At 37.3% G+C, this 22,167-nt stretch overlaps 1 protein-coding gene across 2 annotated transcripts; it reads left to right on the plus strand.

The window, feature by feature from the left end:
• Positions 1–14,470: 14,470 nt before the first annotated feature.
• Positions 14,471–18,729, plus strand: nmu (neuromedin U). Of its 2 annotated transcripts, XM_015385553.1 has the most exons (9): positions 14,471–14,656; positions 15,492–15,547; positions 15,627–15,674; positions 15,745–15,798; positions 15,891–15,920; positions 17,582–17,620; positions 18,239–18,292; positions 18,366–18,406; positions 18,486–18,729. In XM_015385553.1, exons 1-8 carry the CDS (start codon positions 14,524–14,526, stop codon positions 18,399–18,401), a joined length of 450 nt encoding a protein of 149 aa, XP_015241039.1. In that variant the 5' UTR covers positions 14,471–14,523; the 3' UTR covers positions 18,402–18,406; positions 18,486–18,729. The 2 variants fall into 2 exon arrangements, with proteins under 2 accessions (XP_015241039.1, XP_015241040.1); XM_015385554.1 differs by lacking the exon at positions 17,582–17,620.
• Positions 18,730–22,167: the final 3,438 nt, after the last annotated feature.

Below are 22,167 nucleotides of genomic sequence, written 5' to 3' on the forward strand. Positions count from 1 at the left end.
TGTAGAAATGTACCAAACAATTATATGCATCTGTTGCTATGATTTTAGAAGGAAATGCTAGAAAAATAGAAAGAGCTATTAACCACAGTATTTAGGGCCTGCAAAACTGAAGAAGTTCAATGCTTAAAATGTATTATTAATAAAAACGTATGTATTTCTTCCTTTGGATATAAATAACCCAATGTTGTCAGAATACCAGTTAAACCAGTATTTTTTTAAACTACCCTGAAAGTGCTTTTTTTTTTTTTTTTTTTTTTTAGATAATTAGTTAAGGAGTAAAAAAAACTGAATATTAATCTTTAATCACAGACCTTAAAATCCTAGCAAGTGATTTATGCTGGAAAACACCACTGAGGAACAATCAGTGTTCTGGCTCCTGCTCCTGATCTCTATGTTTCACTGAAAGTAAGATGGGGCATAACACAATAAGCACATGTTCACATCATTTTTTTGATGTATTTACAAGAAAACAAAAACTATCTGCATTTTATATTAGTTTTATATCAGTTATTACAAGGTAAACATTTTTTATTATTAATAAATAACAGAAAAGATAAGTATTCTGAAAAAGTGTGGCCAGTTTCATTAGCACCTCTATTTGTTTTTAATAACTTTAGGGGTAGTCACTGACTTTTCTATTAAAGTTGATGTTAACTGAATTCACCTCTATTAAAAACTTTACTTCCCACTAAAGCAACAATTATTCATAAAATGGGAATGTAATTTTTTTTTTTACTTTACAACCACAAACTGGTCAGGATTTTATATTATACAACAAAGTAGTCTAAACTTATGAAAAAGAGGGAACTATTTCTTCCAGATCCATTTTGAGGTCAAGACAAAGTTTATGGCTGGACGTTGATTGAATGTTAAGTTAACATTCCGTGGCAGCTGGAGCTAGATGTTTAGGGTAATCCCAGCCAGAATTAAAAGCCTCAACTAGGGATGAGTATTGGCCTGGTGTTGCAATATTATACGTGTCACGATACTTCGATCAGAATACGATATTATCATGATATTGCAATATCACTATATGTTGCAATATTTTACCCAGCTATCAAAATAGACTGTATAGATAGGATAGTAAGTGCTGTATATGTTCACCAGAATCCATTTTGTTTGGGGTTTGATTCAGTCCCTGCCACCAATCCCCCCGCCAACCGCAGTTTTTGCAAATCCACTAACCTCTTCCTGGAATAAACCAACCTCACTATTAAGAAACAGTTCTTATTTCATTACATAATCAACTGTATTTCTGTGACTCCTGAGAAGCTTGCTTTACGAATATCTGATGCGCCACTAAATCGGGTCTGTGATTAGATGGTCACAGCGCTGAGAAAGTTGAAGAAAAAAACACAGAAGATCTAGGAAACATGCAGAACTTAAAGTAATATTAAAAAAAAAACTTGTGTTCCCCCACTTCTGAAATCAAAATTTCGTCCATGCCTATATGCTTAGCCCACCTCACAGAGTGTAATAAACATACATAATTTCTTTACGTAAACTCTGTGTGACATATGCTAACGTACGCACCTTTATATGTTTGGAGTTTTATAATGGAGGTATTTAGCTGTTTGGTACATTTGTGTAACTTTTGTTTTTTTGTAATTCTTTTCCAGAACACTATACTTCCAATTTATCCTTCAGTGTGTTCCCTAATCGTCCTTAAGGCTGAATGCTGTCTGGATTAATTTGAGTTGTTCAGATCAAGCCTGACTCTTTTTTAACCATGGAGGAGCATTAGTGGTTGTGATGGTTTAGGGCCATTTCAGCCACCTGTATCTGGGATAGTATTGGAGGCTCTCATGAAAAGCTAGAAGTATACCTGAACTTCTACACTTGAAGAAGAGAATTGCCCTTGACTGTATCACTTTTTGGCACAAAAGTAAAGAAAACAGGGAAAAACAACCTACTTCAAAGTTACAACAACCCAACGCTCAGCCAGAAGTTTGAGGTATCCTCAAAACAGCTCAGTGTTTTTCTGCAAACCTCAAACAGGATAGAAGAGTCAAACTAAAACTAGCACCATCCAATCTCAGACCCCAGCTTTGGCAGTAAGGGGATATGCATCTCTGTAGAGTGAGATTGTGACTTTATAAAATGAAGCCAAGGTGTATTTACATGTACAGACTAGAAGATTCTGGTAGGTCTTACCTGCACATCCAGAGTGCCATGTCATCTTGATTTATCTCTGCCAATGTTCTTCTAAACTCTTAAACCCTCCTCATAAACCAATGAAGACTCTCCTTCAGAAGCTGCCTCATCAGGATCAGGTTCCTGTCTGCAAAAGCTCCAAACCCCCACCACCCTGGTCTGCCTCCTGATTAACTCAGCTCCCTTCCTGCTTCATCTTCTAGTCTACCCCCAGTGTCCGGGCCCCATGGTGTAGACATTTCCGTTATCATAAATCTGTTCATACTATTATTATTGGGAAAGCTCAGCTACATGTCTTCTGCTGGTGTCTGAGCACCAAAAATATACTAAAACATGTCAAAAGTCTCTAATTGCCTCCTTGTGAATCTCTCCGGGTTGGAATAACTTATCTAGTGGCCTCACCCATGCTTGGAACCCCACCTCAATTTTCCTGCCAGATGATGGAATAATATGAAGGAGGTTTTGTGTTGCTTTTATAAGCTTGGACTGAGAAAACGTCAGCAGGCAAAACTCTTGTTTCTATTTACCCAGGTGAGAATTGTCTAGTATTGTAATAAGCTGTTATCTAGATCCTCAAATCTCTCCACGCTAGGATAAAACATCAGGCAAAATGCAATGACTACAAAAAGGAGCATATTATTTCTGTCAGAAATATTACCACTACTTTGCCTTGTGCTGCGTAAAAGAGCGAACATGCAGCACTTTAGTTAACTAACAGAGCCTTCATCTAATGAAACATGTGTCATACATTACATGCATGTAATAGACTGTATGATGGTCAGCAAATCAGCAAATCTGGTGCCTCATAAAACAGAGCGTGAGATTGTTCGTTGTAAATGTACATCAACTTACAATGGTTAAGAGATAACTATTCACATAAATGCGATTTTACCGCACACTATAGTTCTCAGAGCTCTTGGTCTGGTAAATATAGGTTGCTGTCCTTCATGCAGATAGAAAATAATTAGAATATTGTCTTGATGATCATATATCACCATACATGTTTGTATAAGCTTCTCCCAGATCTTAGCAAAAGAGTGATTTTATTGTATTTGACAGGAATCTAGAAGAAAAAACTGCTGTCAGTTCTCTGTATTGTGCAGATCATGTTTATGTGTGTGAGGGATTGCTTCTACACGGCTGTCATCCATCCAGCTGACAGAACATACTTCTCAGTGGCACAAAGGAAAAAAAAACACTTAAATGCAAGACTTTACTGAAAGCTGCTGCTTCTATTTATAAAATCATGAACAAAATAAAATGTATAAACCTTTTAGTACACATGTTTCCCTATAAAGAAAAATACAGAAAATTAATATAAAAAAATACTTTATAAGTAAAACAGTTTATTACAACATTTAGGTGATATAATTCAGCTGCTAATGAAATAAATAGTCTAAGATGCTTCCATGTTACCAAAACACTGAGGAAGGAGGCATATATGTTAGAAAGCTAACAAACAGTGTTGGGAGGAGAATGAGACTTGTTAATGAGTTACTCATCCTGCTCATTTTCCAATCATGTACATCATGGATGTGATTTGGTGGATCTGACTCTGTATCTGAAATGATGACATTAGAACTGATGATTGAATATTAAAGTGATTTATTTTGCTTTTGAGGTTTGCCAGATTGAAAACAACAAAACAAGGAAAATACGTTATAGAAAACAGTTCTATATATCAGCTAAAAAAATGCCTGAAGACGGGTATCCAAATTCTAGACTGCAGCCAGCTAATGCAATCATAAACGTAAATATTTTATGCTTTCCATTATTTTGTACTAAACATGTAAATGTACCCTCTATGAGTTTATGCCAGATTTAGCAAACAACCGTGAAGGCATTATTATTGATGTTTCAACAAAAAACATTGCATCCCTTTTAAGTTGTAATATGAATACAGTTTCCAACAAATATATGTAGCAGAGATTCTTGAGTGAATTGTTCGTAATTACTGAATTTGCTATTGAATTCTGAATGGATTTCAATGGCTGAAACAACACAATCCTCAACTCAACTGGATGGTGAACCATATACAGTATCGATCCCCTCATTGCATGTCTTCTTGTTTACAGACTGCGGTTACTCTCGGCCGGACCCCGGCGAACCAGCATGAGGCAGACCCTGTAGACCTTACTCTCTTTCCTGAGGACTATCAAAATTTGAAAGGGGTATTCAGCAAAAAGTAAAGCTTTGTGACTTCTGCTACGTTCAGACCGCACACGATAGAGGCAGCAAAAGCAGCTGGTTTAAGTGCAAAGAATAAGATATGGTTGACGCACATTAAAAGGTCCTGCAGCTAATTTCAAGAATAGGGAGCTGTGCATCCTGACGCATCTGAAGCAGCGCCTCATGTGCATCTGACATGTATGACACGCTTCTCAAGCAACAGCTATTGGAGTTAAAAAAATAGAATTTTTGCTGCTCGACATGCCACTTCAACCAATCAGAGAACCTGATCTCGGAGCTGTTAGGAGACAGACACAGCACTGCTGATGCAGAGAACTATTATCACTCCCCTGAAACAGTTTATTAATGCCTACATTGACAGATTGTCGAAACCTGCTGGCAAATTATATTTGCTTTTATTATGCTGGTGTGTGCAGCTTGGATTACGTACTTTATAACCGCTAACATCTCCTTCAAGCCACCATGGACAGTAGCAGAAAACCCCAAAGAGGTGACCGGGCAAGAGGCAGCTGTTGCTGGGGGATTTGTAGTGACAGCGCACCACCCGTGTACGGAGGTTAAGAGCTGGTCCTACAGCAAAATTATATTTGAAAGCAGGATCATAATCTGACCGTTTGGCCAGTTGGTCACTGCTTTTTATACTTAGACTTAGACAGATTTTGTATACACAAAATTTTGTATACACAAGTGTAAACAAAAAGATATTTCATTCAGAACAGCTCTAAAGACAATCTCATCCTTTAAAGTGCAACCTTGACAAGGCAAGTGTCAGGATCCTGTGCTCTGCTCACTCTCTTTCACAGGTGGTTGTCATTGACAAGTGTCATTGTGCTCTGGATTACTCACCCGTCAGTCTCCATGCCCTGAGGACTGGTTCCTGAATCCCTGATGCTCAGATTCTGCTCTGGTGTTTCCCTCAAGCCCCCTCAGTGCTACTGAGCCGGACAAGAGTACGCCCTTCCTGGATTCACTCTGGTTCCTTCAGCTGCTCCTCGAACCTGCCTCTGCTGAGGTGCTACCCGGGCTCGCGCCCATGTCCCATCCACTGGCCCACCTGTCACTCAGCCATCTCCTCTCATTGCAAGGAAGGGAGTTGCAGATAGATCCATACCTGGCATGCTCCCCACTTTAACTTAGCTCATGTAGTGATCCTTCCTGCCTGTCTGTAGCTTAAAATAAACTTCTTTAACTGCTCCTTGTTCTCTGATTGTGTCTGCATTTGGGTCAATAACCTTAAAACCATGACAGCAAGCAGCAGCGATAAAAAACAAAACAAAACACTGTGATATTAGGTCACTATATCTATCTTAGACTTAGAGACTTCTTTATTTGTCATTTTGTATGCACAGGGTGCATACAGAACGAAATTGCGTTACATACAGCTTATGAACGTTGCATTGATATTTCAAATGGCACAAGTTATAGAAAAGTACAAAAGGTGCAGCAGTGGTCAAAGTGTGAACAGTGCAGAGGATAAGAGACAGTTATGGAATGGTTATGGACATCTAGTTATGGAATGCCCATCCTTCATGTTTGCTTGGCAGCAGTGTCAGACAGGTCTTGATAGGATCTTAGCATCCAAATGGGATTTTTATCCTGGTGGAAGAGGATCTGATGCTGGAGCATTAGGGGCCTGTTGCCTGGGCTTCACCATGAGTTGTTGTTGATGTGGTTGAAGCAGCACTGGTGTCATTGGCAGGTTTAGCAGCAACAAACAATGCTAGAGAAGGTGTGGAAGCTGGGTCTGGCAGGGAGGAGCCGATTGGGGATGTTTCAGCATTTGGCAGGGAAGCATCTAGAAGCTCTCCTCATTTTCACCTGCAGAGGGCTGTGCTTCACTTCTAGATGCTGAAGATAGCCTGGGAACAGTCTCAGAGGAGTTTCCATTAAGGCAGAGCCCTTTGTTTCTATTGGCGAAATGTAGCATTAGCTATAGGGTTGTGGCAGCAAATCCCATAATGCTTTGCGAGGAGAGCTCTGCGCAAAGAATTCTGGGATATATCTGCCTCTTCTGAGGCCTTTCTTATCTTCTCACACACTTCATAGACACTTTTTCTCTTTTGACTCTCAACCATTTTCAAAGAATCACAGTGAGAAAGGTTAGCTTCAATGACCATCTGAAACCGTAGCTCACCACAGATATACGCCTGAAAGTGTGCATGCGAAGAAAAATATAGCTAATGGGACAAGCACGTAGGCCTTATGTAATCAAATCACCAGAATGATTGACAATTAGGAGGACCACTAATTGAGATGATCCACCCGGAAATAAAAGACTGTCCTCTATACCTTTAACTTTAGTCATCCAAGGCTTTATTTCACAAATGTCTTGTTTGGCCTTATTCTTTAGAACTGATGCTGTATCCTCCAATATTCATCTGACGACTCAGATAAGGAGTTAGGTATGATTCTCCCACTAAGTCGGAACCCTTGGGAAATTGAAAATCTAGTCAACCAAGCTCTTCTGAATGAACTGGCACTAAGTGATACCCCACCTGAAAAGCTCTACGTACCACCTTAAGTCGGATCATCCAGTGGTTTCACACTACCCAATTTTCACATCATCCAGGATCTAGCCGTCCAGTTTCCTTAATTTCAAGATGATTCTGATGGCCACCCTTGCACAAGGATGTTAAAGATTATGTGCTCAACTGTTCTCTTTGCACCCACAACAAGACATCCTATAGACCAGCTGCAGGGTCTATAGGATGTCTTGTTTAGCAATGTGAGACTGCTCTCCGCATCATCATCTGCCATGGTTGTTGTTTTTCTTGCCGCTTCTGCTTAGCAAGACGCAGAATAGTGACCTTTGTCGGGTATTAATGATGTTCAGGTCAGATGAATCCGACCTGGCTGTTCAGATACAGGTCGCATTTAAAAGGATCAGATTCGTATCGGATTCAGGACCACATAGCCAAGTGGCCTGGGTTGGATTGGAAAAAATCGGCTCTGTGTTGTTCAGACAGCCATGACAAGATCAGATCCAGGTCGCATATGGGCCAAAAAAATTGGATTTGGGTCACTTCAAGCTGCAGTGTGAATGTAGCCTTTGTTTGACACCACATATCTCAAGAATCAAGCTCTGTCCACCTCCCATCAAGCACCTTTAAGACATGTCAAGGACCAAGTCAGTCTGTTGCTCTTAGGTTCCAGGTTCAAGTCAACAAACTCCTTCTGGTAGACTTCCCAAGGTTGCTTAGAAAATATACTATCGGACCCTGACAGTCATCACCCTGACTAACTTTTTGACACATACCTGTAAACAATCTTTATGGACAAAACCTAACTTAAACCACTTACAACTCCTTCTAACTGAACATCTCTTCCAGATTATCCCTGTGCCAAATCTGATCCTGGATTGCTGTCCATTTACAGAATCTTTACCAGTCTTCTTCCTTGTGTTCTGCATGTGGGTTAAATATTTACCTAACAACATGACACTAATGAGGTTTTTTGAGTTTCTAAGATGAGCTGAGATAGGATTTCAGCTATTCTGTGAATAAATTAGCATGATAGAGGGGGCTTTAGTTCTCAGATGATCTCCAAGTCGATGCTGTCTGAGGCTGAAATGTTCCTGGCAGGGTCTCCCATGGCAAACAGGCTATTACAAAACAAATGGGAAAATGACTCAAACTAAACCAAGAGAGTAATCCAAATGTATAGACTGAAGAATAGAGGGAAAGCTGAGGATAACCCTAATAGTAATAACAACTGAAGATGAGAAAGCCTTTCAAAACAAAAACATAAAACGATCGAAATGCAAACAGAAATGAGTCAAAATTAAGAAAATAAACTAAATCTTGCTTTAATTATTGTGATTTGCAATATTTTTTTCTGTTTTCAGCTTTTTACAGTTTAGAAAAAGTGCTTAGGAATGATGCATGAAGAGAGTAATTATGGGGATAGTAAAGAAAATCTGGCTTCAGCAATGCAGCAGAAGTTTATTTTTGTTTCTGGACTTTGAAAGTGGATTAGAAACGGATAACAGTGAAGCTCATAATCTGTGCTGTGGTTTCATATTGTAACAGTGTCTCAGTCATTGATATATCACCTTCCCATTGGAGGCTACCTTTTAGGTTTTAATTACTCAATGATTCATGACAATATAAATCTAATTAGAGCTATATATGGAAATGCCAAACAACTTTAAAACAACGTAACTCTTTAAAGGTCATGACATTTCAAGTGTTATCCAGAATAATGGACAAAATGATAGCCTTCTCCTGAGCTTTTAGAAGGACAGCAATCTTACGATATGATGACACCAACAAACAGTTCCTTTACTTAAAAAATGCATGTATCTGGTTAATGACCTGTGAAAAGCAAGTATCTTGTTGAGCTGCTGTTAATGCCTGCCCCTTCGACCCACAGTTTGGACTTAATTTATGACAGAGGGATTAGTGTAGGAGGACGACAAGGGTGGAGATGAATCAGATGCTGTAACTACAGCTAATATGGGAGGAGGTCTGATGACAGCCTTTCTCTGTTAACCCTGTTGTGTTTTTAGACTGACTACTTTAATGCTTGCTTTTTGGAACTGATTTCCTTGCTTTCTATGCAAGGAGGCAAAGAAATTGGTTGTTCAAAACATTATATTAAATTCATAAGTTAATCTGACAACAAACCTTATGGTAATGGATACAAAATCCCACTTGAATTCCCCTATCCTGGAGATTTTGCTGCATGTGTCCTTCTTAGAATAGATAATCCCTTTATTTTTCCACAATGGGGAAATTGGGGCAAGATATCTCCCTGACTCTTTTACTTTATCAGATATTACTCAGATGCTAAATATATTATAGTCAAGAAGTCCCTTTCACTGAAAGTTAATCCTCCTTACTTTTCATTCATCTATCAATTCATTCATTTTTCAATGTTTCTTCTTGCAGGGGACACCCTCATAGTGGTGTAGCTTTGTTTTTTAAATATATATAATTATGTTTTTTGATCTTGATTGTCAAATATCCAGACAAAAAGATCTATTGGGAAGAGTCTCTGCTTTCACATATGGCCTCACAAAGGCAAACAAATTACCTGAGTGCTACGAGATAAGGTAATTCCAAAATGACTGATAATGACTCTCTATACAATGAAGTAATTTAAATATATTACAAGTTTAACAAAAGTAGAATGTGATTAGATTTTTGAATAGTTGTTTGGTGGTCTGCCCTTAAATGAGAGGGCCAATACTTTCTGAATTCAGATCACTGCTATACAATAAGTTCTCAGCCTCCATGATGTAATCACTAGGGCAATACTTTGTCAAGGTTGATGTTTAGTTAAATATGAGTTTGATTTTAGCTGTTTCCCTAAATAACTTTGCCATTTCAACTCCAGAGTAAAACAAAAGGCGAGAGCAGATATTCTCCTCCTATAGTTTTTCCCAATTATTTTTTTGAGATAACAAGTTAATTATCTCTTTATCTTAAAAAAACGAAGACCATTATGCTGTGATGAGAGGATGCATTACATGATCTCTATAATGATGATTTGTGTATGTGCTGTTGCATCCTTTAAAGGCATAACACCACAACAAGACACTACTTATAAGTTTATGTTATGTCATGTTGGCATAATTCTGTGAATAAGTGATAGGTAAACAATGATGATACCATGTCGATGGTTGGTAATTTACTTTGTTTTGTGAGCTATTCTATCATTTTCTACATAAATGGTTTTAGATGTGCTCCCCTTTGTTTTGGAGAGGTAGTCACTTTCAAAAATGGATCAGTCTTGAAATAAACCTCTTTAGCTTTCATCAAAAGGGCAATACAAATGGATACCCCTTTGCCAGAAACTCAACTTATGTAAATAGTTAGTACCTTAGTTTCTGGATCGCAAACTTAAGAGGAAGATTTAAAGATAAGTAAAAATGTATATAAAGGAGACGGATTTTCTCAGTATGACTTACCCGTTGTAAAGAAAGGTATATGTATATGGGGAGCTTACTCTCCCCAATTCTTACCTAGAAGAAATATTATAATTTTAACACTGGGAAAATAAACGTTTAACTAGATAACGCTGGAAGTATGACGTTCCCAGTCAGGAGTAACTCATATTTTGGTACAGCATCTTTGAGAGGCGTCCTCCATTGCTAATAAGAGTGTATCAGAACTGGACAACCTTCAAAGTCTGTAGTGTAAAGAATCTAAGAAAAAAATAATTTGACAGTGATTAATATGCATTGTTTTGTTTGTTGTATCTTCCCAAAGCACTATGGACCAGTCAGAACTCAGAACGTTGGACCCAGAATTTAAGGCAGATAGACTGATGTAATTTATAAAAGCATTTATTGACAAACATCGAATCTGCAACCCAGCAGCTAGGGTGGAAAAGGCCAGAATCTCTGGTTTTAAAGTTCAGTCCATGCCCAGCAGAAGGAGGGGAATCCAGCTGGATGATTTCTCAGAGCATGCGGCAGATGCTGCCCAGAGCGTTCCAGGAGCTGAAGCAAAGAAGGCTGCTGAATATGCTGACGAGCAGAAGCAGGCAGGAGTTTCCAGAGGGCGAAGCCAAAGCTGGGATCGATCAGGTAAAGAGGAGTCCAGGCCAGAAGATCACAGATCCGAAGAGGTACCGAAGGGAAATTCAAGTCGAGGTGAGGAGACAGATCCATGGTAGTAAGCAGGCAGAATCCAGCAGGAGTCCGAAGAAAGGTCAGGCAAACAGATCAGAATGGGAACAAGCAGGCTCAGAGGTCAAAAGGGCAGAACTTGACAGGATCAGGCAATTAGAACAACACACAGGGTATGCTAGAGAACTCTCACTAAAGCCTTGAATAATCTGGCACTGATGACTGGGAGCAAACATCTTAAATAGAGGCAGGAGCAGGTGGAAAAGATGAACAGTAATGAGAAACTGGGAGGTGCTAGGCAGGTGGATGGAATGAACTATTGAGCCAGTCATCAGTACCAAGATCATGACAGGACCAGTTTCTCTAAGTTTCAAGGGAAAGAGATTTTCCAGAAGAAAACCTAAGAAAAATTACAGACACTGTGTCAAATACCCAAACTATGTATACAAGAAAGTAAGAAGGTATACTAGAACAAAAGAGATGATTGTAGGGAAAGAATACTTGGTATACAGCCTTCTTCAGATAGGTTGGTTTGTTTCATGGGTTCTGCTGAAGGGTTGGCAAACTGCAATTTCAGCCTGTGTTAGAAATTGAGAGAAGTAAAGTGTGGGTTCTCTATGGTCTGACATTTTTTAGCTTGAGTCCATTTTTGGCAAGTAACCTCACTGAGAAATTGATAATTTGTTTTAAACAAATAAGCTATAAGAATCCATTATCTTAAAAAAAGGATCTCGCATAATGAAAGGATAACATAATATCTAATTTTCTGGAGAAATCGTTATTCATCATTATTTAATAAATATAATAAATAAATATCTTCTTACATTAGGAAAGCACACATCTTATTACCATGATGATGAGATGTTTATAGAGAATATGACCACATTCCACTTCTGTAGAGTAGGATTGTAAAAATAATCGATATTTTCATAGAAGCGATACTAAATGGGTTATCGAAAAGATATAAAATGTTTAAGTCTTTTCAAATAGACATTCTCTTTAGCCCAGATTGTGCTACTTGTTCTGGCAGCAGTGCCCCTTTACTTCCTGTAGTCCATGAATGTCAAACTAAAGTCTTTGAGGGCCAGCACCCTACAACTTCTAGATGCATGCCTGCCTTAACAAACATCAATCGAATTATTAGGGCCATTTGCTGGATTTGACTTCAACTGAGGGGATAGTTAGGCCATTTACTTTAGATGTGTGGAACCAGGGAAATGTCTAAAAGTTGCAGGATATTGGCTCTCAAGGACTTCAGTTTGACATCCTTGCTGCAGCTGCTAAGCCAACCAAAACCACGAGGCAATGCTCAAAGTTTTAAAATCTGCTATGGCGAGAACAGCCAGAAATCAGGAGAGCTTTTTATATGATGAATGATTTCTAATATCAGCTATTTGAGAGGCAGACTGACAAATTACGATATTCTTTTTTTGGCTGATATCCGGTCGATTTCCAATATCAATTTTAGATTGGGACACTATCATTTAGATTGATTACACAAAGAAATATATATACATATATATACATTTTAAGCCTTTTTTTATTATATGGGATGATTATGGCTTACGGATAACAATTCACTGTCTCAGCAAACAAGAATATTAGAGAGGACCAATTAGTCCAGTTACCAGCATTCTGACCCTTATTAATACTTTTTATGGGGCAAGTTACTGGTTTTGATCACTTACATAACCCTTACAAAGGAAGTCCCCCACACCTGTCAGTGAGGTCTAGCTAATCAGCAAAGATACTGCTACATGGCAATAGATTTTTGCATTTGAGCAATTAGATACATTGAATATGTTACCTATTGTAAATTAAGCTGGGAAAAGTTAATAAGTTAAGTCAAAAAGGTAAGAAGCTAACCGGAAAGTTAAAAAGCTATTAGAAAAGTTAAAAGATAAAGCTAAAAAAAAGTGAATAAGGTAAGATAAAAAAACTTAAATAATGTAAGTGCCTGTATCAACATTAAAGGAATAGTACACCCAAAACATGATTAGCCTTCATTTTCTACTCACCCCCATGCTGAACAACACTCTGGAGTACTTTTTTGATATCTCAAATGCATCTGGAGATCTGGGAGGCTTCTTGCTTTCTGCTGACATTCAAATAATGGAGGTCTATGGTGCCCGAGGCAGAAAGGTCCATAAAAGTCCACAAAAAACGTGTCAATATTCCTCCATACTGCTCGTCCAATGTATTCCAAGTGTCCTGAGTGGGTAGCGTCCATAATTTACTTGAAACGAAGTCATTTAGAATGTTTTAGAGCCTAAACAGTAGTGTATAGGATTTCCTAAAAGCGCGTTCACGAGTCTACGGAAACCGCGGCAGACCAAACCAGATGAAAGTGCGAAAGTGTTGTTCAGCATGGGGGTGAGTAGAAAATGAAGGCTAATCATGTTTTGGGTGTACTATTCCTTTAATGCTCTAAAGTTATATTGTAGCAAAAATTATGTTTCTTTCACTTTGTGAGTGTTTTTCTTTTTTTTTTTTATTGAAGCTCCTTTGTCATTTTTAACATATTGGAGCAAATGACAATTTCTTATTATTACATTGACCTTGAGTTTTGCCATCAAAATATACATATTTTTTTAAATAACACTCTTATGTAAAAATTGTGATTTTCATGGAAAAATTATTATACAAAATTAGAAACTTACGTTTGCCACAGTATCTCTACGTTTCTGATATAAGGAGCTGTAAAATTGGACAAAATAAATAATACAATATTTACCAAATATCATTTAGTGAAATGCAGCTGAAGCCCAGTGGGGCAACGAGACTAAGATCTTATTCTTTGGTAGAATGAGGGTAAAATGGGGTCATATTAAAAGTCATACAATTACCATATTATACATACATTTGTAAATATTACATTTCCAAACTATATATTCAGTGTCTGAAATAAATATCTATTTCACAAGAAATATCTTTTTAAAAACTAAAGGTTTAATTTAAAAAATAAATATTTAGTTTACAGAATCAATATTTAAACTGAACTTAAACCTTTGGTTTGGAAATTAATATTTAGGCTAACTGAAAGCTTAACATTTAGTTTGCAATCTTAATATTTATTTTAGTTTATTGCTAAATATTTACCTTGCTAAACAAATGTTTGATTAGCATGTTAAATATTTACTTTGTATAATAAATATTTAACTTGTTAATTAAATGTTTTATAAATTTGAGATATTGTTTTATCTTATTTAAGGCAAAATGACCGAAATACTGCTGCAATTATTTGACAAAGTAACTTAACAAACGACATCCCATAAACTGCCAGTGCCAAAGTGGAAACAAAACAATGTTTGAACTTTTGGTTAAACTTCTCTTACTGCTTCCTACTTCTTATTTACTCAATATTTTTCCTTCATTACCGCATTGCTCATAGTTTCCATAAGCATTTCATCCTGCTTGCAGTTCCTGCCTCATAATTGAACACGCGCGCGGGGTCCTTCCCAATGACGCAGCCACGTCCCTCAATGGAGGGTGCGGGGCGCGCGAGGCTTCATAATTGTCTGACGCCAAGCATAAAGTGTCAGAAGAGCTTGAAGTGGGAGGGAAAAAAAACACAAGAGTAAAAGAAGGGCCACTCAGAGAAGGAGATGAAGACTTTCAAGAGCCAGAGCCAACCCGAGCAGCGCGGAGCCCTCAGCAGTCTGCACAGCATCAGCAGCAGCGCTATGGGTCCCCTCACCCTGGCAGTCCTGTTCATCCTCACCATACCTGCCTGTACCAGTAGGTTGACATATATTTGTATTTATTATTAGATGCAACAACTATGTTTTTGCATTTATTTAAATTTCTGGTTGCCACAATGTATATGAGATTCAAAGTATTACAATTTAATGTTTATACAGTTTGGAAATTTGTCAGTATCTATCTATCTATCTATCTATCTATCTATCTATCTATCTATCTATCTATCTATCTATCTATCTATCTATCTNTCTATCTATCTATCTATCTATCTGTCTGTCTGTCTGTCTGTCTGTCTGTCTGTCTGTCTGTCTGTCTGTCTGTCTGTCTGTCTGTCTATCTATCTATCTATCTATCTATCTATCTAAACAAACAAACAAACAAACAAGACAACACGGACACTGACATAAAGTAAAACAATGACTGAAGCGAGCACAGATGTAGACTGACACTTTATCATAACCTATCAATCAGACCTTTGTATTTGTCTATAAGATTTTAGGATTTACCATCAGTGTCAACATTCGAGTGGTGTGTTTTTTTTCTCTATATGAATAAAATCTAAAATGCTATTCCTTGATTTTAAGCAATCTTTCTATCAAAGCAGGTATAATTTGAGCACTATCCTGCTTTGCATTTGACAGTACAGCTATTATCCTGCTAATGGACCTTCACTGCAATCATGTCAAAGCGTACTGGAAAAAAACATTGTTGGTTGTCGCTATTCCACCTGCACGATCCACACACCCCTAATGCAATTGTTTAGCTCTCTGGATAAAAAGCACACTATCAGTTTTGGATATGGACACTGGGATGATATAGACTCTCCAGTCATGTTAAATGTGTGTCTTTATGTTTTATTGTGAAATGAAAGGTGCGCCAGTCAATCTTCAACAGGCCATAACAGATCAGAGGCAGCTACTTCACCAGGTACACTTTGCTTTGTTGCATTCTCTAAACTTTTTTTTTGGTACCGCCCTCCATAATCAATTGTGCTGCATCTCCACAGATAGACACTGTTTGCTCATCATACCTCTCTGAAGATATGAAGTACTGGGTGAGTGCAGTCTGAAACAGCTTAGTTGTATCAGGGTTATTTTTAACAGCTTACATATATATTTTTTCAGACATCGGATGTCATAGGGGAACTCTGTATCTTGATGCTGGTTCAGAAGTCAAAGGTATTTTACATCAAATAATGGATTCTCGTCTTCGCAAACTGCTTTTCTAAAACATATAATTGTCATTAATCAGATAAATTTTACATTTTTAGGAACTAAGACTTCAAGACAATAGTAAAAGGGTAAGTTGATATTTTTTATGCTGAACTGGTTTCCTTTCACCTCAAAATTACCAAATAATTTGTTGGCTATGGGTTTGCATGTGCTTTTCTTGTGATGTTTGGCATACTGCGCTGTATTTGCAGTTTTTATTTCACTATTCTAGACCACAGGGCTCTGTCTTGTCACACAGGGTGGTAGGTTAAAAGATAAAATTAAATTATATGGGACCTGCACTTCTTTTTTAAACCCATTGAAATTAATAATATTTTACTGATGCTCATAACATAGTTGCATGTTTTCATGTCCCTCATATTTCTGTAGTGTATGAAAGTATAGCTGCAGAACGCATGGGCAAACATTCACAGTACTAATATGCACAGACTGTAAATTAAACGCTGTTATTTTTTGTTAGTTCTATGCATGTTGGACACCATTTATTCACCATACCTCCAAAAAAGCCAAATGCCTTAGTTACATGAAAAATTAGCCACTTTCTCAGGAATTAACCTTGCACCAAGATGACCCCAGGTTTGTACATTGCACTTTGTGTAAAGTTTGCATGCTCTACTTTTTAATTATTTATTGGGTTGGTTTGGCTACTTACCACAGTGAAAGGAAAAACAATCAATATATTGATGTATCAGTTGCTCCATATTGACCCTCAGGTGCCAGTGTGTGAGTGTTTGGTTGCTTTTTCTTTGTGTTGGTGTGTTTCCCTGTGATTTACCGGGCTGGCTTCCTCAACATTCTATATGAATACGTTTATATAGACAATGGATGATGAGGCCTTTTTAAAAAATCATTATTTCACTTTAATTTGCCTCAACGACATCATCTCTAACCTTACATAAGTAAATTGTTGCTTGTGTCTTTAAAACTTGTTTACAGTATGTATTAATTAGTATTCTTAGTCTATAGAACTATAGATTTGGTCTATGATCTAACCTGCACTAAACGTCAACCTCAGACCATTTTCACTTTACAATAACAGTGTAAGGAAACCTTCTGATTTTTATTGCAAATGCTGACAGAGTTTATTAAATGTAATTTAAAATTATGATAACAATTATAGGATTTTTAATAATGTCTGACACATTTTCTCTGACAGATTTCTTTACCTTTTTGGTGCATCTTTTTCAATCTGATTTGATCATCTGAAATGTAAATATATATTTATTTTGCAAATGATGTCCCTTAAGGCCATCTAGTTTTAGTGGGTTTAGCCACATCTCTTTATTCACACTGAGAGAAAATTGAAAGACAGTAAAATAATTAGATTCAATAAGCTATTTAATGGATTTTTCAACAAGTATGAATTTATTTTTATGAACAGGGATGTAAGAGCTATTCCATTTTGTTTAGCTGTCACATGTTTTACTCATAAATAATCCACCAATCTAAACCAATAAGGAATCATGGCCATCTAATACGCATTCACATAATCACTTGTCTCTTTCAAATCAATAAAACTAGTTAAAGCTACATAAAGAGCACACCCTGGCAGTCAATCGGATGTTACTGTAGACTAGATGCATCGGTAATGCTACGCAGACAGGAGCAAAACTGTGCATTCCACTCTGTTGATGTTTGTGCGTCTGCATCTGTCTCTCTGTGTTTGTGTGTGCGCATGTGTGATGATCAGACCTTTCAGTTGCACCCTCTTCTGCATCTCGTTCCTCAGCTCCATCCATCCAGAAAAGAGAGAGGACTCGTAATGAGCGTACGTACCATTCACATTACTTCATTTTTATTCTTTTTTAATAATATGATCATTGGCTAAATCAAATACCAACTTTAAAATAAAAATAAAAATGTTGTGTTTTGCACGCAGAAACCAAATGCAACCATAGATAAAAAACTGCTCTATTTACCTTGCAACACATTATATGATGTGTTCAGAACAAAAAAGAGACATTTAGAGATCTTGAGTTTTAGACAATAACTTAGAGCTGGTTAGAGGTAAAGCATGCACTGGCAGGGGATGTTGATACTGAAACACATGTGCTTCATTCCGCTGTGGACTTAAACACGTTTTCCCCGTCCTTAGCTCACGAGTCGGTAATGCTCTGTCTGCATTAGTCGTATTTTCCAAGCTGAGAGTAATTATGGTCTAAAAATGAGTGCTGCTGTAAGGGGAACACATCCTTCTTTGCTATCAAACAAATCAGATAAAGTGCAAATGTGGATGAGAAATATGGAGACTGTTTGTTTTTGAGTGACTTTATAAGTGGGTATATGCCCTTGCCTCTGCTGGGAGAGAAACGTTTTTTCTACGTCAACAAAATCCATCATCATTTGAGTGGAAAGATAAATCCTGTTGCTTTTTGTGTCCATACAGGCTGAACTCCAGGGACCTGGTGGAATTGAAAGCAGGGGCTACTTCCTCTATCGGGTGTGTTTATGTCAGGTTTTAACAGGAAGTAAAGGTGGTACAACAAAACTGATTACTCTTCTTGCTCTTGCAGCCACGAAACGGAAGACGGTCCTTAGAATATGAATAAAAAAGGTAACAATACATGTTAGGAGTTAACTGTGTTGATTATTTTTGTGACTGAAAAAGGATTCTGTGTGTGGAAATGCTGCAGAAACAGAACCTGCAAGTGTACAGAGACAACACGGACCCCTGAGACCCGAGCCGCTTCACGATGACTGAGTGACCCAGAATCCAACCACAGCCCTTTGCCTTTGCTGTACACTGATGCTTGAATCTTTACAATGAATACTAATTAAACTAACATTCATTTGTGTGATTTATTGAGGTAGTGTAATTTTTCTTCCTGACATATTAGGCATGGTATTTGTATTTTAAAGATGTAAGTTGCAAATGGACAAAATATATCAATTATACACTCTAGGATAAAAAGCATCTTAATATAGACTCATTTGCATTCTGTTTTCATTATTTTAATAAACATTAGTATCAGCAGACTTTTTAAGTGAGATATGCAGTTATTATTATCAGCAGTAGATGCCGCCACTGCTCCATTAACTGTGTATGTAGTTCATGTATAATTGCTTCAGTTGTGCTTATTCAGCACCCACCAGGAAAATTCAAAATTGCTCACTTTTTTCTATCTGTCTGAAATTTTGAAATTAATATTACACTTGATGCAGATTTGGCATTCAATCATAGTTTTGAAGTGTATTACAGGTTTGAAAGGATTCAACTAACTAAGAATAGTTCTTCAAATGTGCCCAGATTTTCAAATCATGTTTTTTTTTTTATCAATAAAGAAATTTATAAGTAGCTTTTAGTTTGTTTTAGATAGAACAACTCTAACATATGGGCTGACTGTAATATTTCACTGTGTCAGAGTGTGGAGATACCGTTGGAGGTAGCAGTGGCAATGGTGCCTGGGTGTGGCAAGAGGAGGAACTTTGATATGTTTGTGTGCTAATTCCTGAGGAAGCAGATAGTCAAAAAAAAAATACCAGATTGACTGCAAATACCTGGACCAAAACTTGTTTTGCAACAGACACTGAGGTTTGAGGTTCCACTACATGAAATACTAAAAGCTAAAGAGAACTACTCCTGACCTCCAATACTGACACAAATGTATACAAGGAAAAAAAAAAGTCTTCTGAAATCAGTTTACAACAATATAAGTAACCAGGAGAAGTTTTGGATTCTTTTCTGTAGATTGATGATCCCAATATGTACATTTTAGGCCTTTAGGTTTTAGTCAGATCCATTACTACAATGAAACATGACATTGATTTTGTGATGTTCTAGGTCTGATTAGACACAGTCGTTTGTGACAAAAAAAACTTAAACAGGATGGATTAGATCAAGTATGAAGAGGCCCTGAAATTCGCCTGCTATCAGAATGGAAATTAAACTTTGGATGGTCACTGCTTCAAACAAGAAAATAAACTCACATCTTGAGGTCAATAATGAGCCAGTTTCATAAGAATTTTTGTAAAATAGAGTGGCCATGATAACTGTCTAACCTGAGCTCTAATCAAAATCTCTGATGGCACCTGAAAGAGAGAACAGGTAAACCCAACCAGACCTAGACTGCCATCTACTGGCCAAACAGAAAACATGTTCACACAATGCTGATGAAGATTCTCAGTCATCCATTTCACAGTCATTCCAAAAAAGTTAAAAAGAAACCAAACAACCTCTCCAAAGAAGCATGGCTCAACACAGAAGAGCTACCTCCTCCGGACAGGATTCTGCTGTCCACTTGCACCTTATGGAAAAGGGACACACATTTGATGACCATAACGTTCATTTTGGACAAGGAAGACAGGTGGTTTGAAAGGGGTCTGAAGGAAGCCCTTTATGTTAAGAAAGAAAAATCTCAGGTTTCAGTTCTCAAAAACCTACAATGCAGCGCTACAGTTAGTAGCGCTACAAATATTAGCCCTTAGGGGACAAAACATCTCGCCTGGGCAGCCAAGCCAACAATTGGCCCTAATGACCCCCCTTTCAGAAGCATAGACCCGTTCTTCTGGTTCAATTCAAATGTTTTCTAATCCAAAACAAGTTTTTGGGCTACCATATAAAGCTTCAAACTCAATGCTAATTCTATTTTAGTGCAGTATCAGGGCCCCCGCCCAATACTGGTATCGTTATATATAGTGAACTGATTTGGGATTTTGTAAGGCTGAGAATACATCTATAACTAGGACCTTTCCGCAGAATTCGAGTAATGTGGTTTATATCTTGTGAGATTCTTTAAATTTCTTTCAGGAAAGGAAGAACTCATATATGCAAATACTTTGGAAAAATTTGTATCCCTTGCGCTTTTTGTCATATTACAACCATGAGATCAAATGTGTTTTATGTTTTTGTTAATCGACAAACCAGAAAATTGTACAGTGGAGCGGAAAGAACATTAGAAATAAAGAACAGGGATAAAGAAAAGTGATCTTTGATGTGCATTATAAGCTTTCTTTACTCTATTGTTCCTTATGCAAGTTTTATACAAGGTGGTTTCAAAATTCTCCTCTGCAATTTGCAACAGTCTATGCAGGGTAAACAGAAAACAGCTTTTTAGATTACATGCACAATACAATATGTTGCGGCAAATTCTTATGAACAGACAATACTTACAGTGAAATATGATGCTGGCAGCATCATGCTGTGGGAACCTTTCATTTTCTCTTTTTTCAACAGAGACAGGGAAGCTGGAAAGGTAATGGGGAAAATGGCACTAAATACAGAGCTTTTCCAAGAATACAGTCTGTTAGAGATTTTTAAGACTTGAGATAGTTGAGGATGATCACTGAACAGCCGGACAACAGCTCTAAGTAGCTCTATTAGTGTTCACTAGCTGGAACTTTCAGCCTCCTAGTAGCACATTTCAACTGGAACACCCCATCAGTTACTATTTCCTTTGGCCTCCAACTAGGAAATGTAAACCTGAATACCCCAAAAGTTGTAATTATGAGTCAGAGAGTTGGGGTGATGCAGCCATACCAACCTTACACATTTAAGATGGCAGCTATTCACATCAACAGTTGTTACACTAAATAATTCACGCACACTTTTAGCTGTTAGAAAGATTAGGTATTACAAAGCTGTTAATATGTTCAAAAAATACAGTGTAGAACAGATTTTGTTTTGTCATGTGTTGTTTTAACATTGTCCATATTGGCCACATAAACAAAGAAACTAGAATGCCATCACCTCTGAGATTATGTCACTATGACTTCCCAGCTCAGAGGGTATTTTAATTATTGCAATTAGATTGTTAGATCTTAATACATCCAGGTGTTACAATGAACAAAATCTTGTTCTGAGATTTTCGGTATAGAAATTGAACATTGAGGTTTGATGCATTATAAGTAACTTGATGTGCAAAGCTGAAATTAAGACCTTCAGCTTTTAAATGCAGCAAATGTTTGTTAGGAAGGGTGAGAGTGGAGCAGAAAAAGCTGAGGTTGATAAAGGTGCTTAAAGCTCAGGATGATAAAGAAGCATGAGTTTTGACATCATAGCCCAAGGACAAAATAAAAACCAAAATAGGAATTGTAAGATATCTGGATGCTCAAAAAAGAACCTGTTTCAGAACCTGTGAACCTGTGTGTCTTGTATTTTGTTCCTTTGGATGTATTGACTAATTTTGCTACTTTGGCATGTACATTTATTTAGACACTTCATTTATGTAATTTCATTTTTTTTTTTAGAATTTTAGAAAAATACTGTGTTGTTTTACAGACATGTTTAGTAGGGACAGTTTAAAGAATCAAGAGCAAAGAGCAACAATGAATAGGAAAATAACATTTTTAGAGTACATTCTGACGATTAATGGCATG

Source organism: Cyprinodon variegatus, unplaced genomic scaffold, assembly GCF_000732505.1.
Source record: "Cyprinodon variegatus isolate N-32 unplaced genomic scaffold, C_variegatus-1.0 Scaffold343, whole genome shotgun sequence".
Taxonomy (NCBI): Eukaryota; Metazoa; Chordata; class Actinopteri; order Cyprinodontiformes; family Cyprinodontidae; genus Cyprinodon; species Cyprinodon variegatus.